The sequence below is a fragment of the Scophthalmus maximus genome, chromosome 21, assembly GCF_022379125.1.
Source record: "Scophthalmus maximus strain ysfricsl-2021 chromosome 21, ASM2237912v1, whole genome shotgun sequence".
Taxonomy (NCBI): domain Eukaryota; kingdom Metazoa; phylum Chordata; class Actinopteri; order Pleuronectiformes; family Scophthalmidae; genus Scophthalmus; species Scophthalmus maximus.
In genome coordinates, this window is record NC_061535.1 from 12,032,024 (window position 1) to 12,047,758 (window position 15,735).

The following is a 15,735-nucleotide window of genomic DNA, read 5'->3' on the forward strand; positions in this document are numbered from 1 at the left end:
TCACCCGAGGGTCCCCCCCCCCCCCCCCCCCCCCCCCCCCCCCCCCCCCCTGCCCCCCCCGAGGACCTCACACACACTCTAATTGGTTTGGGGAGGATTTGGCAGCCTTTGAACTAAAGGGAGACGGAGAGGGGAAGTGAAGAGGGAGGCAGATTGAAGGGAAAGCGTGGGGGGAGGGGGGGGGGGGGGGAGGGAGGTGGAGGCGATGCTGTGTGTTGGCTTGGCAGGAGACAACGCGGACCTCGAAAAGTGACACGTTAGACGAGCATGCATTATCCTACGGAGAAAAACAAGAAGTGCATTGACATGCGCAGTAATGCATGTCGCATGCAAAGCAGCCCTCAGATTGGACAGATCAGGTCGGAGCAGAAAGAAATGCATTCACATGCGCCCGCACACTGGGGGGGGGGGGGGGGGGGGGGGGGGGGGGCAGACAAAACATGTCAGCCAGACAGAAAACTGTCAATTAAAAATGATCTCTGAGAGCCACAGCTACTTTGAAGTCAGAGTAACTCCCGCCCGCTCCCTCACTGTAGGTCTGATGAGGAGTTAGTTATCCCTGTTTCATCATTGGAACCTTTTAGTGCAATATGGACGCACACTATATACAGAGGGACCATGTTCTAGCAGAGTTTTGCAATGGACGCCGTCTTTCGGCAACGTAGGGAAGATGTCTGAATGAGTTTGTCTTTTATTGTTATAGAAACAGGGGCGTCAACAGACGTTTTTGGGGGCCGGGGGGGGGGGGGGGGGGGGGGCGCCGGGGGGCCGGTCGCACTCGGCGTGCGAGGGTCGGACAGCTCCCCGCTTCAGTGGGCAGTAAATCTGACCATTTTCCTGATTGATCCGCTGCCTAAAGGTTTATGCCGGACGCGGAGCTGCTGGAGAGGATCTGCAGGACGCGGCGTGCGGTGGGAACCGCGGTCACGTCAGGCAGACCCCTGTCACAGTCACCGCGTCTCAAAGTTCACATCATCCGCAGTCAGGATGAGGAAGGTTGAATGGTTAATGGACTGCAACTGTATAAAGCACTTTTTTTCTTTCCGGCCTTCACTTCCTGAGGCGCAGCCGCGTGACATGTCTTATCTGATGCTGTAAAAACCATGTGCTGAGAGAGTTCTTCTTTCCTGGTACAGTATGAGTATGTTTTAGAGTCAAAAGTGGAAGAGAGTGTATCTTCCGTCGCGGCCTCTAGGTGTCTCCGTAAATCAAACATCTTTGCGGCCTTTCGTCGTGGCCTCATCCTAAGAGGTAAATTGAATTTAGGGCTGTTGAGAGAAAAAGCACATGATCGTCTTGTGATTCTGTGTTTTTCTCTCTTGTTTTTTTTTTAATGTTTATGTCCTCTCACTCGCGGGAGCTGTGATCGGCCTTTTCAGTCTTGGCTGAACTTCGCAGAGGGAAGTTTGTTTGCAGAATGACTCCAGGCCACTGGCTCCTCGCGGTCCTCCTGGTCGCCGGGGCCTCGGAGCTCTGTTGTGCCGGACCGCTCCATGCCCAGTGCAAGGTGGAATGGTACGTCGTGTCTCATTTTCTGCGCGAGATGTGTTATGTCGGATGTGTCATGCAAGGGATTTGAAGAAGCCTGCGCAAAATGACTATGAAGGAAAAACTTTGGGGGTTTTTTTTCACATCCACAGTGAAGCTCACAAGATTTCTTCGGGGAACTTTTTCAACTGTCAGCTACAAAGTCGGCGACATGCGTCATGAATCGTCACATTGTGTTTCTGGCAGGCAAGCTTAATCGGCAACATTCAGAAATTGGATTGAATTTGTATTTTATCGTTTCATGCGCAAGAATCCAGTCAACTCACCGATGGATTTAACAGGCCAGTCAAATCACACAGGCCACGGTGTGAATGGAAAACTTGCTATAGCACACATTATATATATATGTGTGTATATATATATATTTATATATACAGTCAAACGCTCACATTGGAGACTTTATCAATTAGAACCCGACGGCTTCCAGGGATCTTCAGCGAGTGTACTTTGTGTTTTTTCCCGTGCAGGTACTTTGGGATACCGTGTCAAGTGGTGAGCGAGGCCCTGGCCTCGCAGATCAAGAGGTGGAGCAGCGCGGCCGGCTGCACCACGGGAGGACAGAGGTGCCTGTACAAGGTGCGCGTATCCCGCTGCTCGAGATCGGCACAATGAAAATAAAAGATGATGGCTTTTAACCGTCTCTCCACAGCTGCAGTCGGCCACGGTCCACTTCATAGCCGCCAAGCACACGACTCACTTTGAGAGGAAAGTGGACGATATCAACTTCCGGCTGGCCTCCTCTCACTTCTTCACCAGCTGCCACGTGTCGGTAGGTGTTAGCCTCGGCTCTAACTCCGTGGCATTGAGCGACACTTTGAGACTCGTCGATTTCTCACAGGGCATCGGGACGGATTTTAGTCCGAGTGTAGACCAGACCATGGGGGGTCTGATGCAAATTGGCGCGTGAGGTTAACTTCCCCGTCACCAGTAGGTGGCACTACAGCTCTGATTGAATCATCGAGTGAAATCCTGGGTCCGCCCCCTTGTTCGGAGCAGCACCAAAATGACGACGGGGTCCTTCTTGGCCCCGACCCATCCTTTTGCAAAGTTTTGTTGGAATAGCCTTTTGTAACACAGTTCATAAATGTGTGTCTCTAGGCCATGTCCGTCTCGGAGAGCTGGTATGCCATTAAAGACCACGGCACCAACTACTGCAACCTCTACAACCTGATGGAAGGTGAGCCCAGACGAAACCACCGACAGCCTTTTTTGCTAACAATTGTCGGTGCATTCTTGTAGAGTTGTGCAGTAGAGCTATTTCTCCTACATTCTGCCCCCCCCCCCCTATATTTTCTCCAACAGGAAGTGGTCTAACTGAAGCCAGAGGTTACAAAGAGGTCACCAGCGACTTCCAGTGCACCCAGCGCTCCTCTGCCGACTGCACTGTCTATTGACTGGATACGACTGATTTTTATGAATGGCTGGAAAAAAACAAAACTGAATTATTAAAGGCACAATTTTACCTATGCTTGCTGTGTGTTTTGGGTTTATTTTCTGTGTTCCTTGTGCAATAAGTGCATGAGTGAATTGAATTATGATTCCATTAAGTCTACACGGTTTTCACATATCCTCACTTATCGTACCGTATCTTGTGAAACGTTATGTCTCATTTTGTAATGATATGATTTGCAAAAATGGCCGAACCAATTATTCAGTTTTAAGTTTTGGTTCTCGGTTTTTAAGCGCATTTGAGGAACTGGTTGACAAATATATAAATGACTAATGAAAGGAACAAAGACATGACAGTCTAATATCGTAGCGATGGTTCCATATATTGTTTTTACTTATGAAGCAGGAACATTTCATGGAACTCACCCGGTGCAATTTCCCAGGCAGAGCTGTGGGGGGGTTTTAAGAAACCGGGTAAAATCGTGATGATGCCTTCTGTCCTGTTCTTTCTGTTTGTCCTGGGCAAAGAGCAAAGAGAGGAGAAACTGCACACACTCCAACAGAGAACCACTTGGTGTGAATAAACTGCACCTCCGGATGGGGCTCGGAGGTGAATCGCAGGCTGACAAGAGGTATCATACTTCACCTAAACCAGTTTTCACCTTTAAAGATTACGGTGGTGTCCGGGAGGGCAACCGCAGACAGAGAGAGAGAGAGAGAGACCCCCCCACACACACACACACACACACACACACACCACATCACAGTTAGCTGTGTTGAGATTGCAGGGAAGCTTTTATTAAGGGAGCAATATGCTCTACTGGGCTTTGCCATCCATCACTAAGACCTGCCCTCCCTCTCCTCCCTTCCCCTCCCTCACTCACACACTGTGGCTGGAGAATAGTGGAATTTGGCGTCTCTTTCTCCCCGAGCCGAACGGCAGCGAGGCTCTGAGAAACGAGTGGCAGGCGTCTGCACGATCCGGGGCGATCTGCACTCCATCACGACAGAATGGCTGCGGGGCCCCGGTGAACGATGTGCTGCACACGCGCACATCGGAATCGACGCAACGGGGGTCAAAGAGTACGGCAAAATAGATGGTGGCGGCGTGAGGATCATAATTAAGGCCGCAGATGAGGATTATATTTCCTCGGCGCGGTGCACTAAACGTGACGGACTGCACATTCCTCAAACTTTCGATGTCCATCATGTGGCACTGGAGAACATGTATTACATTGCTGCATATATTGCTGCATATATATATATATATATATATATATATATATATATATATATATATATTTTCCTGTTTCCTGTTGCAAGTTGGGTTCTACAGGACCATGACTGAATATTGCCGTGTCAATTTCTTTGGCGCTACACACGTTTAAATCCGTTTCATGGCCGAAGCATTTTGAATGAAAAACCCCCAAATTAGATTAGATTACACGGACTCAGTCCAAAGTCAATCTGAGACGTTCCCCTACGAATTTGTGAAGGTTCCCTGAGGGCTGACTTCCTTTAACTATTTTTCCGAAGGGTCCAATACAGCGGCTGCACATGTGCACGGGGACACGCTGAAAGATTCAAGAATGTGACAAAATTAAAAACAGAAAGAAAGAAAGTATTGTATCATGAAACCAGGATAGATAACATGAAACACGATGGGAAAATAGCTGTGCAGCACATTCAATGATGTCGTGGGCAGAAACATCAATACAACGTTGTCCTTTATCAAATCAGGAAGATCTTTTATTACTAAACCTTCAGATGCTGACAAGCGAGGAGGCTAAAACAGGAAATGCCAAAATCAAGTTGTGAACTGTGCTTTTGACCTGTGCAAAGTGGAGAATTATTACTGTCTATCAATAACGATAAACCAGACGAGATGGAAAGCTACTGACGAACCACGTCGCCGCTTCTATCCGCCATATCTTTATTTTGAGCCTTGTGAGTAAAACTCCGGCCCCCCGACCCTTCACTTTCGCCGGCGCAGGGAGATGCACTCCAGTCTCCTGGCTTTGCCCCTGGCATCAATGGGCCGCAACTCGGTGACCTTCGACCTGAGCAGCCGGTAGGAGCTGGCGCAGTAGCTGGGTCTCTTGCAGTAGTGGACCACAGGGCAGTCGGGCTTAGGGTCTGCAGAGAAAGTAGAGTCACATCCGATTAATAATAATAATATATATATATATATATATATATATATATATATATATATATATATATATATATATATATATATATATACTGTATAGATATATATGCAGTGGTGTTGAGTAATATCTGCAGTGCCACAGTGTAAATACAAACGAAAAACTAAAAATATTTGACCTGGTAGTAAAAGTATTATTGGCAAAATGGACTTGAACATGTGGAATCTTAATCTGCACGATAACTAGTGGCTATATCTCTTACAGGTGTTACCCAAGAAGTACAATATTTGCCTCTTGGACTTTGAAATGTCCAAGTGAAAATATCAAACAGATTGCAAACCGTTCGGACGTTGCCGCCGCTGCTGCTGCGGCTGCTTCTTCTCTGTGGGACCGCCGGGTTTCTTCTCCTCCGTGTCGTTCGGTTGTGATCCTGCAGCCTCTCCTGAAGCATCGTCTCCTTCTTCCCCTTTAGGCTCTTGCTCCACCTCCTCCTGCGCCTCCACACCCTTTTTCGCCTCATCTTGTCCTGCGCGCGCGCGCGCGCACACACACACACACACACACACACACACACACACACACACACACACACAAAATGTATGAGTTTAATGTCAGATTCCCCTGTCAGTTTCCTGGAAAAGGTGACAAAGGAGTATTCCCGGGGATTCCACTTGTTACTTTTTCACTCCACGAATGCCTGAAGGACGATTTGGTAGCGACCTCACTAACACTTGCCGGCGACAGACGGCATATTGATTTTTGTGTCACGTCATAAAATAAACGTTACGGGGGATCGGACTCACGCAAGCTCCTTGTTATTTAACTGGCTAACTAGACCGGTGGGAGTGGAGCTGAGTGAATAAATACAAAAACATAAAGCCGCAGTTCACCCATAGCCTAACACGAAATGTGCACGTCTTATTATTCATGTATACATTTCACCACAAAACGTAAAACTACAAGATTTACCATTTTCATCTAAGAAATATAGAAATAAATTGGGACTGTCCCGGCCATGAACATGCCTTGGAAAAAGATCGCACTTGGGAGCTAGAGCTCGGTATTTGAAAACGTGGATCTTATTAGGACTTATTAATATAACTCATTTAGCATGAGAGATTGGTGAGAGAACACAGTGGCTACTGTCTGTACCTTTGGTTGCCTGGGCCTTCCACAACTCCCTGTTGTGATCGATCTCTTGGTTCCACGTGACCTTGAAGCTCTTGAAGTCCACCGGGGTCAGGGAGCAGCCGGCGTCCGACCCCGTGCTCTTCACGCTGGAGTGCTTCCCGTCGCAGGCACAGATACTGTTGGACCGTCAGAAAAAGAAAAGAAAAAAAAATCTCTTCCATCTGCATCCACACACTTTTATTAAAAAGAATAATGACAACTCGTTCCTTTTTCACTTCTCATCACGTGGCCCTGCAGTGCCATCTTGTGTCCGAATTATATACTAACACAATTTGTGTCACAGAAATCACACATTTAAAAAAATGATTCAAGGTCTGACATATGTCAATCAAATATCGATGCCATTGTTATGGTTTACGTTGACAGGGAATGAAAATATGACACCACATATTTTGCTGAAATCTGAAATTCTGTTTCCGTATCATACCTGAACAAAATATGTGAGCAAAATCATGACAGAGGGCCAAAAAAAAAAAAGGTTTATCATTTGTGTCTGCGTTCGTGAGTGCATGGGGTGTGTCACCTGGACAGCCTGAAGCTGGCAAATCCAGAGTGCGACGCCTCCTCCATGACCGGTGTCACGATCTTCTCGATCATCTCCGTCAACACGGTGAAGGTCGGCTCCACGATGAAGTCGATGAAACCTGCAGGAAAACAGTGGCCACGGCCCGACGGATACAGTCACTGCTCGGGGTCCGAGGTGAATCCCCGCACCGAGCAGCATTACAGTAGTGGCGTGTGTCAGTGAGCGTTACCTATCTGGGACTGTGCCACCATGGTGGAGCTGCGGTCGCACAGGGGGGAGAAGGGGAGGCCCAGCTCCGCTTCCTTATCACCCTGGAAGTTCAACGTCACAGGTCACCCAATTTCACTATCCTCTTTTACTCATTGTCTCTGTTTTAATATCAAGACGTCAGTAAGCGATTGACCCAAACATGAGCCGGCAGAGACCTGTCTGAAGAACTCCTCCAGCAGCGACGTGGTCCACAGGTGATGGAGGTTCCAGCATTTCGCAGGGTGGCTGATGTCGGCAGTGTGCAGCAGCAGAGACAAGGCCTTCGGTTTGTCGATCCTGCAAATACAAATCAGATTCATCACATCATTTGTGCACATGTCTGAAGAACTCCTCCAGCAGGGGGACATTTGGATATATATCATATAGAATAATTCATGTTATACTGTCTCACAACTTCAAAAATCGAAATATTAAGTATTATAGCAACGGTATTGATTGCCTTTTGTTGCCCCTCACACATTATTTTCATTAAACCCTATTTTAATTCTATCATATTCCATATATGCGAGTCAGCAGAGTGTTTGCAAACACGTTGGTCGACTTGATGATGATGATGATGATTCTGTATGTCAATGTTGTGTTAAGAGGTTGTTTCTGCTGCCCCCAAGTGGCGAAATGAAGGAAACACCAGCATGAATCTCTCGGATGGAGAAAAAATAAAAAGTCATATATTATTAAGAAATATTTTGTCAAAGCTTTCCAGACATTTCACATGTTAAGAGTACATTTGCCATTACTAATGTCTGGCAAAGCCAGAACTGTGCGATGACATTTAGATTTAAAGAGTAAGTAATTTTCCAGAGAAATAATAGGTATATATTTTAAGTGTGTGTCAAAGACAAAGGTTTTAGGGAGAAAGGCCTGGCTGACAGTACCTAACAAAATACAAAGAAACTTTAAAGGAAAAATATGGAACAAAAATGTCAACCTGTACATACTAAAAAAATCAGTGCAAGTAAAATCAGATTGCTTTCAGCTAAAACAACATTGCTACAATACAAAGCTTTTTTTCTTTCTTTTTTTTTTATTTTTTTACCTGTTATAATATCTGAAATGTTCACACACTTGAACCCAACTTTGCCTCACGATTTGATAGTGTCGCGATCCGCACCGAGGTTATGGGATTTGTGAAGGGACCCGAGAGACGCCGTTCACAACCTGGGTGAGACTGACGACGACTCCCGAGCGGAACCCTCTACTCACGCCTCAGGCTGCTGCAGGAGGCTTTTCATGCCCTTGATCTGCTGGAAGTGGCACGACATGTCGGTGGCCAGCACCATCTCCACCACGAGGGCCCGCAGTTCCCTGAAAGGGCGGAGGATGGGGAAATATTACATTGGAGGTGAACTGAAATAACTTTTTTCGTTGATGATGCGGATGTCATAATTTAGGTCAAGGCCCTGAAGCCGACTTGACGACGCTAGCTTAATTATTGACATTAGTTGGGGCGTGTCCGACCCAAAGAATGAATGCAAGGGGGACCGTCTGCTGCTCTCACCTCCAGTCGTCTTTGTTGAGATTGGAGAAGATGTTCTTCTCGTCGTCGTCCTGCAGGAGGCGATAGGCCGCACTGATGTGGTGGTTCTCCAGCACAGCTCGGTCGTTGTACAACATGGCCGTGTCCGACCTGCAAACGCCACGCGGCTGGGTTCATCTTTCACACACGCCTCAGTTTGTACCATTTGTCGGGTCGTTTGTCGGTTTGTCGGGCGTATTGGGCAAAAAAAACTACAGAACGGACTTCCGCGACACCATAGGTGGAGGGATGGAAAGGCCCTTGGCCCATTCTGGTTGTGTTCTGGGCGATGAGTGTGCAAAATGATCATTTTTCTCTTTCTAATCGTGGAGACATATTGCCCTCAGTGTCCTCAGCAACTGCAGCAATTCAAAATGTGGCAAATACATGGAGCCCAGTGGAAATTACCTGGTCTGAATATGGAAGTTGTTGGTGGTCCCCGTGTGTTCGTAGTCGTGGATGGCGGCTGCGAAGATTATGGCGAAGATCTCCAACTCAGTAAGCCAGTGCTGAGAGAGAGAGAGAGAGAGAGAGAGAGAGAGAGAATGAGATAGACACCAGGGGAGTGAGAGTTGCCATGGTAACAGAAGCTATTGCACTCTTGACCTACACCTTTTTTTTTTTTTTTTCAGATCACAGAAGCTACTTCATCAACGGAGATTAACGGCGAGTGATCCTTTACACTCTAATCCTCCAGTAAAGGGACCAGATCAGAACGACGACAGGCTAACCGATCTGTCAGAGCCTCAGATGCACAACCGTGAACAAAGACGGCTGTGGACAGATCGCATATTTGAGGATGAGGCAAATTAAAAAAAACACCAGCGTCATAATAAAGTTCCAGACAAAAGGAGAGGAAATCAGCAGCATCGCCCTGAGATCTGCAGGATCCAATAACTGTTTTATACTTGTCACTGGTCCCAAACATGAATTTCTAGCTGTGACATAAGTGGCTGAATGTAAATGATAAAAGGATATTTAAATTCCTACATGACAGGGTCTTCAGTTATGGATATTTAAATTCCTACATGACAGGGTCTTCAGTTATGGATATTTAAATTCCTACATGACAGGGTCTTCAGTTATGGATATTTAAATTCCTACATGACAGGGTCTTCAGTTATGGATATTTAAATTCCTACATGACAGGGTCTTCAGTTATGGATATTTAAATTCCTACACGACAGGGTCTTCAGTTATGGAAAACTCGACGAGTTTTCCTAAAGTGTCAAACAATTTTGTCTTTCCTTCTTTTGTGAAATAATTTTTTAGTTTTTCCCTTGTTTCTCCCCCGTCGGCGTCCAGCCGACTCCGGACTCACCACCATGCCGGTCTTGAGGATCAGGAAGTGGATGGTCTGCGTGACGTCGGCGGCGTGCATCAGGTTGTGGTAGGGGTTCTTGTACTTCCTGTAGCCCACCTCCAACGACTCCACAAACAGCATGAGCGCGGGAACGGGGACCTGACCGGAAGGAGAATGGGCCCCCTTTTTTCTGAATAAGGTATTTTGAGCCAGTCCTCTATTCATCACATCACGCGAGCAAAGATAGATTTCACACTTTCAAACGCAGACTTTCCGTCTTTCTAAGCGTTGGTATCGCTGTGGGACACGGCGTGCGACCGGTCCCACAGGCCCCCTCGCCTATCTGCCCCGCACTGTCGTACCTTGAAGCGATTGATCAAGTCGTATCTGGTGAGGATCTCGTACAGGACGAACTTCAGAGCGTGGTCTCCGCTGGCGTCGTTCAGCTCGAACACATCGAAGGACCACGTGTCCACGCGCTGGGACGGACGCGTGCAGGCAAAAGTGTCAGTGGCACATGAATGGTATTTTTTTTTCTTGTAATTTTTCTCAAGATATCATAGACAAGAAAACAAACACTTGATTAGAAATTAAAAAAAACTCAGCATGTGGCGCGTCTTTAAAACCTATCTTATGAAGAAAAAAGCATGTGGATAAATTGTGAAAGGATGAAAGATCTGAATAATCGCCTCACGCCATTTGGATAATAAACAGAAACACACATCGATACCTTGAGCACAGTGATGACGTTCGGGGGATAACTGAAACCTGCCATGTTGGAGTTCCGTCTGTACATCCTGTCGCAATACAGACACACACGGAAAATACATAATGTCAAAACTAAGCCAACACACACTCAACTCCTCTCTGGATAATGTGGGAAGACTTTGAATTTTTTCCTTTTTCTTTCGAGCAACGTTTTCTATCTATCGCTCAAATGTGAAGAGAGTGTTTGAATTGTTATCATTTGATTAATCATGGAATGTTGAAATAAGATAAAAACAATCAAACAGGATTCCTGGTTGGACTTTTTCTAATCCCGAGCCAGACCTCTCCACGAAGATGCCGGCCTGCACCACGTGGACGATGCTGCGGAAGCGCAGCTTGTCCTCGTTGCGCCGCAGCATCAGGCCCCTCTGGCGGGTGAAGGTGGAGGCCAGCCAGTCCCGGACCTCTGACGGCACGGCGTCCGACTGGATGTCCCGGAGCTCGTCCTCCGGGTCGGCCAGCCGCCTGCTGAAAAGAGGCAGATTCACCGAAAAACACCAGCCGGGGAAAAAAAATCATACGCTGCTTATTGCTGTTCATTCATCAAGACCTTTCACACCAGCAATTGACATGAGGGCAAATCTTTCGGCGAATCGTCATCTCTGCCAAATGGAGTGGAGTTAAAAACACAGTGATACCTTAAAGCTGCAGCGTCAAGTCAAATTTGGAACACAGACTTCTTCTTGGAATGAAGAATTTCAACATTGTGCTCTTTCTGCACTACAAATGTAAAGGAATCAGAATGTGTCTTTCGATTAGATGTGGGACCAGGCAGGGTTCAAGAGCCATACTTTACAATTTCTGTACATGTTTATTTATGCTTTGATATAAAAAAAATCAGTGCTGAGCACACTGAAAAGCTCCGTACCTGGTTTCCTCATTGTAAACATTCTCGAGGACGGAGGCGGCGTACTCCAGGTTCTTCTTCAGCTCCACCACGGACGCCTCCCCCCGCTCCAGTTGCTTCACAAGACACCGCAGCCTGCAAGTGCACAGCCGCCGCCCACGGCAACATCCGCAACATCAGCATCGCCACGTCATTCGGACGGTAAACACCGCAGGTTTCATTTTGAATAGTTGAATCACAAGTCAGGGAGAGAAGGATGTAAACCTGAAGTACCTGTAATATTAGAGGCTTCGACCTTCATCCAGAATTAAAGTCTCATGCCTCAGTATATTATACACGGAAATTAACAGCACCATTTTACCATATTTAGATCTAAAAATATATATTTTTAAAGTGGTCAGAAAAGGCCACTTTTTTTTTAAACAGATCTACAGCAATATTTGTGAGATTTGTCATAATGACTTTTTTGGGAGAGAAAAATATATTAAAGATAATGTCATTGTTAAATTTAAAATGTTAAATATAAGTCTAAATGTTAAATCTATCCCAAAATGTGACATCTAAATATTGTATATGACCGTGACATTTAGCCTATGAACATTTAGGTTTTAAAATCAATATGTAGGTTTAAATTCAATATTAAAATTTTACATTGACATTTTCCTTATGAAAATACGATGAATATAATGGAAAATATATATATATATATATATATATATATATATGAAAAAAGTAAAAATGACAAAGTGCACAAATATTGCTGTAAATGTGGTAAAAAAGTGACTAAAGAAAATTCACACAATTTTAATTTAAATGTTTTGAAGCTAAATATGGCGACGTGCTACTGATATTTTCAGCGTGCGCCTCTTGAAAATAAGTGCCCCATAATATATATATCCCCTTATAGTTCCAACTTCCTGCCCCTGTGTTTCCTGCCCAGAAACCCCTTACATAACCCAATAAGCCTCTTTCCACTGTTGCCCTGGCAGATTGTCAGAGTTGCCCCGCAGCACATTGTGCATTGTGTGTACATGAGAGGACCTGAGCGCCGTCTTCTCCATCGCGTCAGGTGCGTCCGGGATCGGCAGCTCATCGGCCAGGATCTCCTCGGCACTGCGAGGGCCCGTCGCACCTCCTTTGTGGCCGTCGGCGGCGGTGGGGCCAGCGTCGGCTGTGGTGGCGGTGGTGCAAAGTGCATTCTGGGACAATGAGCCTAAACAATTTCCAAACAAAGATCTTTACTGATTTTCCAGAGGTGAACTGGAAATTTGAAAGGCTCTGATGTGATGTGATGTGATGTGATGTGATGTGATGTGATGTGATGTGGGGAACTCACGTGCAAAGCGGGCCAGTGGACAGCGGCCGCCCTGCCCTGCCTCATTGGCAACTGTGGAGAGAAGAATTAAGAATTTATTCTATTTCATGAGCTCAGTTGTCAGTCTCCCTCGCTCTCCTGTTGCGCCCGTTAAAGTGGGACAACCTGCGCCTTTGTGATTCTAACTATAGCACATTCAGTTTGGTGACTTTGTGTTATTCCTGGACACATCTTCAACCTGTGCACGCAGTCAGACAAGTGTTCCCGAGAACACCGAATTTCACTGAGTTCACAAATTAAATCTGCACTATTTAACGGGCACCTTGAACCAGAAATACATGTCACACATGCATGTGTTACGCCCCCGGCCTATAGGGGAAACCTGAGCATAACATAAACTCCCCCTCATTTCTTTCTCCCTAGTAAAATCAGCGCCACCGCAGAATGCAACACAGAAAGAAAAAAGATTTGTTGTTAAATCAGCGTGGAAAAGGCCAAAATAACGAACGATACCAGCTGAATATGAATTTTTCCTAACTTACCTAAATCACAAAAGAAGAATTTGTAAAATACAGGGATCTTATACCCACTTACATATCATAAACAGCTACCAGGGCTGCTATTGCAACTTGGCGCAGACGCGACCTACAACTGGATACCTGAAGAACAAAACAGAGCTGGTTCCCACCTGAGCCAGGGATGGAGAACCGCAAAACAATTAACACAATTCAAATCATGACTCGGGGTTCATAACACAAACAAGACAACGAGTCAAATCATTCTTCTGGAGCAGGATGAGAGACAGAGATGAATGGAAGGACCAGGAGACACCCGACCCCTCCCGGTCTCGAGAGGACTAGTTAAGTGCACGTGTGTGAATTCTGCTCTTAAATATACCACCCGGAGTCACATTCATACGGAGCATCTATATATAGACACGTCTCGACTCGCGTACGTCCCGTCCTCACCCACTGGCGGCACTGACAGCACATCAGCTGGTAATCTTTGCCCATGCAGCCGGGGGATCGAAACCGCCAACCCGCTGATTTGTCGACAACCCACTCCACCTCCTTGGCCCCGGCCGCCCCACAGTGTGTGTGTGTGTGTGTGTGTGTGTGTGTGTATGTGAGAGAGAGAGTTTGATTGGCGGATGCTGAGCACGTATGAAATTAGCACGACGGGGAGGAGACGAGGAACGGCCAGTGTACAGTATGCGACCGAGGCCACTTCATTAGCGATAATGACTCCCCGAGCGCAGCGTCATGGCAACTGAGGAAAGTCAAAATGACAGTCGTTTTCGATTCTGGTTCCCATGGAGACGGCAACCTGTAAACACACGCACATCATCTATTTGGCTTTTGAAGTGAAATGATGAGGGCAGTCATGGTAAGAGCTGTTTGAGTTCTCTAAACGATATGGAAAGGAGCTTCGGTGCTTCCTATCTCATCTCCTAGGAAACGCTGACCGTCATTTATGAACCCAAAGGAGAAAACTATTTAAAGCGATGCAACTTTGCCAAAGTGTTTTTCATTGATTTGGAAACTAAATGCCTGTCGGTATATTCTTTCAAGTAAGAGGAATCATTTTGAAGTTTGAAAACATAATGTCTAACTTGTAAGACTTGGAAATGAGGAGCGAGATGCTGCGACAGACGTCACCTGCAGCCTCAGAGAAGCAAATGCCTTCAGGATTAGCATCAGGTAATATGTGACCTATCCAGCAGGTATAACATTTAAAATCAAATTCAATCTGCTGACGCTTTCGTCCAAAAGCAATTTACAGTAACAGGTTTCAATCTTCCTGTCCCGTCCGGGAATCGAACCCCCCCCCGAGCTTCTGTACCAAAGAAGTTGCTCATTCGCGTACTTGAATTTGCTGTGGACGAATTTAAAGATGCCAAAACAAACTTGAGAGAAAGACCAGTGTTGTCTTTGACTCTTTTTAGTCAGCAAACCACACCACTAAAGAAGTGTATAGATACTTTTTAAATATTATCATGATGATTATCATGATGTGGGAGTAGGCCAGGATTTTGTAATTGACTGATATTCACCTGCGGCTTGATTCCTGTCAAAAAAAAGGAGATTTGTTTACCGATGGTGAAGCTGAAGCCATCGATGCTGATGGTGGCACTCCGACACTTCTTGAATCCCTGCTTCTTGGACGTGGGCTCTGTCATTGTGTGGCTCGTGGTGTTCACTCCTCTGCTCGCCTTCTGACAGCGAATGGGGTGTGGAGAGAGCAGAGCGCCAGGAGCTCCCAGGAGAGGAGGGGAACTCGGAGGCTTGTCGTCCCCCCCCCCATGGGAGGCTGTAACCCTGGCAGTGATTGCTGGAGGATGGAGGACGCTGCCGAGCGTTCGGCACTCCCGCCCCCTCCTCCCTGCTCCTCATCCCAGGGCCACGTTCTGATCCATGCAGGAGGACTCAGCACTTCCCGACGACGAGACTGATGAGGGACATCTGGCACAGTGTAGGGATGAAGTGAGTCCAGAAGATGGTGGTAGTAAAACATCTAGGACACAAGCTGCTGTTGAAACTCAAAGAGGAAGAAGGAGAGGATGAAGAAGACGAGGATGAAGAAGATATTATTCCATAGAGTCAAATAAGGGTCATTAGTATTTTTGAGCGCACGACATGATTTGTAATTGCACAAATTGAGTTTTAGGGTCATTTGACATTTAAAAAAGATTTCAAAAATAAAGTCGTAATATCATGAGAATAATAATTGCGTTCTTTTTAAACGTTAAATTACAACTAAATTCTTGTAATATTATGAACTTTTTCTCCTAAAAGTTATGACTAAATTCTCATAATATTATGATTTTTGAAAAATAAATGTCTAAATAATTCGGGGTTTTTTAGGGTTATATTTGATTGTTTGGGACTTTTTTCTGTCTGTAAACTACAATA

At 46.0% G+C, this 15,735-nt stretch overlaps 2 protein-coding genes across 3 annotated transcripts; one reads left to right on the top strand and one right to left on the bottom strand.

Annotated features, from left to right (window-relative positions):
• Positions 1-1,123: 1,123 nt before the first annotated feature.
• Positions 1,124-3,016, top strand: LOC118291217. Of its 2 annotated transcripts, XM_035619277.1 has the most exons (6): positions 1,124-1,251; positions 1,380-1,515; positions 2,016-2,124; positions 2,198-2,317; positions 2,647-2,725; positions 2,851-3,016. In XM_035619277.1, the coding sequence occupies exons 2-6, from the start codon at positions 1,418-1,420 to the stop codon at positions 2,940-2,942; spliced, it is 498 nt and encodes a 165-aa protein (XP_035475170.1). In that variant the 5' UTR covers positions 1,124-1,251; positions 1,380-1,417; the 3' UTR covers positions 2,943-3,016. The 2 variants fall into 2 exon arrangements, with proteins under 2 accessions (XP_035475170.1, XP_035475168.1); XM_035619275.2 differs by lacking the exon at positions 1,124-1,251 and having other exon boundaries at positions 1,303-1,515.
• A 1,464-nt stretch (positions 3,017-4,480) lies between these two features.
• Positions 4,481-15,177, bottom strand: pde1ca (phosphodiesterase 1C, calmodulin-dependent a). Its single transcript, XM_035619811.2, has 17 exons — positions 14,918-15,177; positions 12,845-12,895; positions 12,550-12,721; positions 11,530-11,643; positions 10,944-11,129; positions 10,624-10,690; positions 10,256-10,372; positions 9,912-10,052; positions 8,999-9,099; positions 8,573-8,701; positions 8,278-8,379; positions 7,230-7,350; positions 7,034-7,115; positions 6,802-6,922; positions 6,240-6,394; positions 5,428-5,613; positions 4,481-5,073 (listed from the first exon to the last, which is right to left on the bottom strand). Exons 1-17 carry the CDS (start codon positions 15,000-15,002, stop codon positions 4,913-4,915), a joined length of 2,091 nt encoding a protein of 696 aa, XP_035475704.1. The 5' UTR covers positions 15,003-15,177; the 3' UTR covers positions 4,481-4,912.
• Positions 15,178-15,735: the final 558 nt, after the last annotated feature.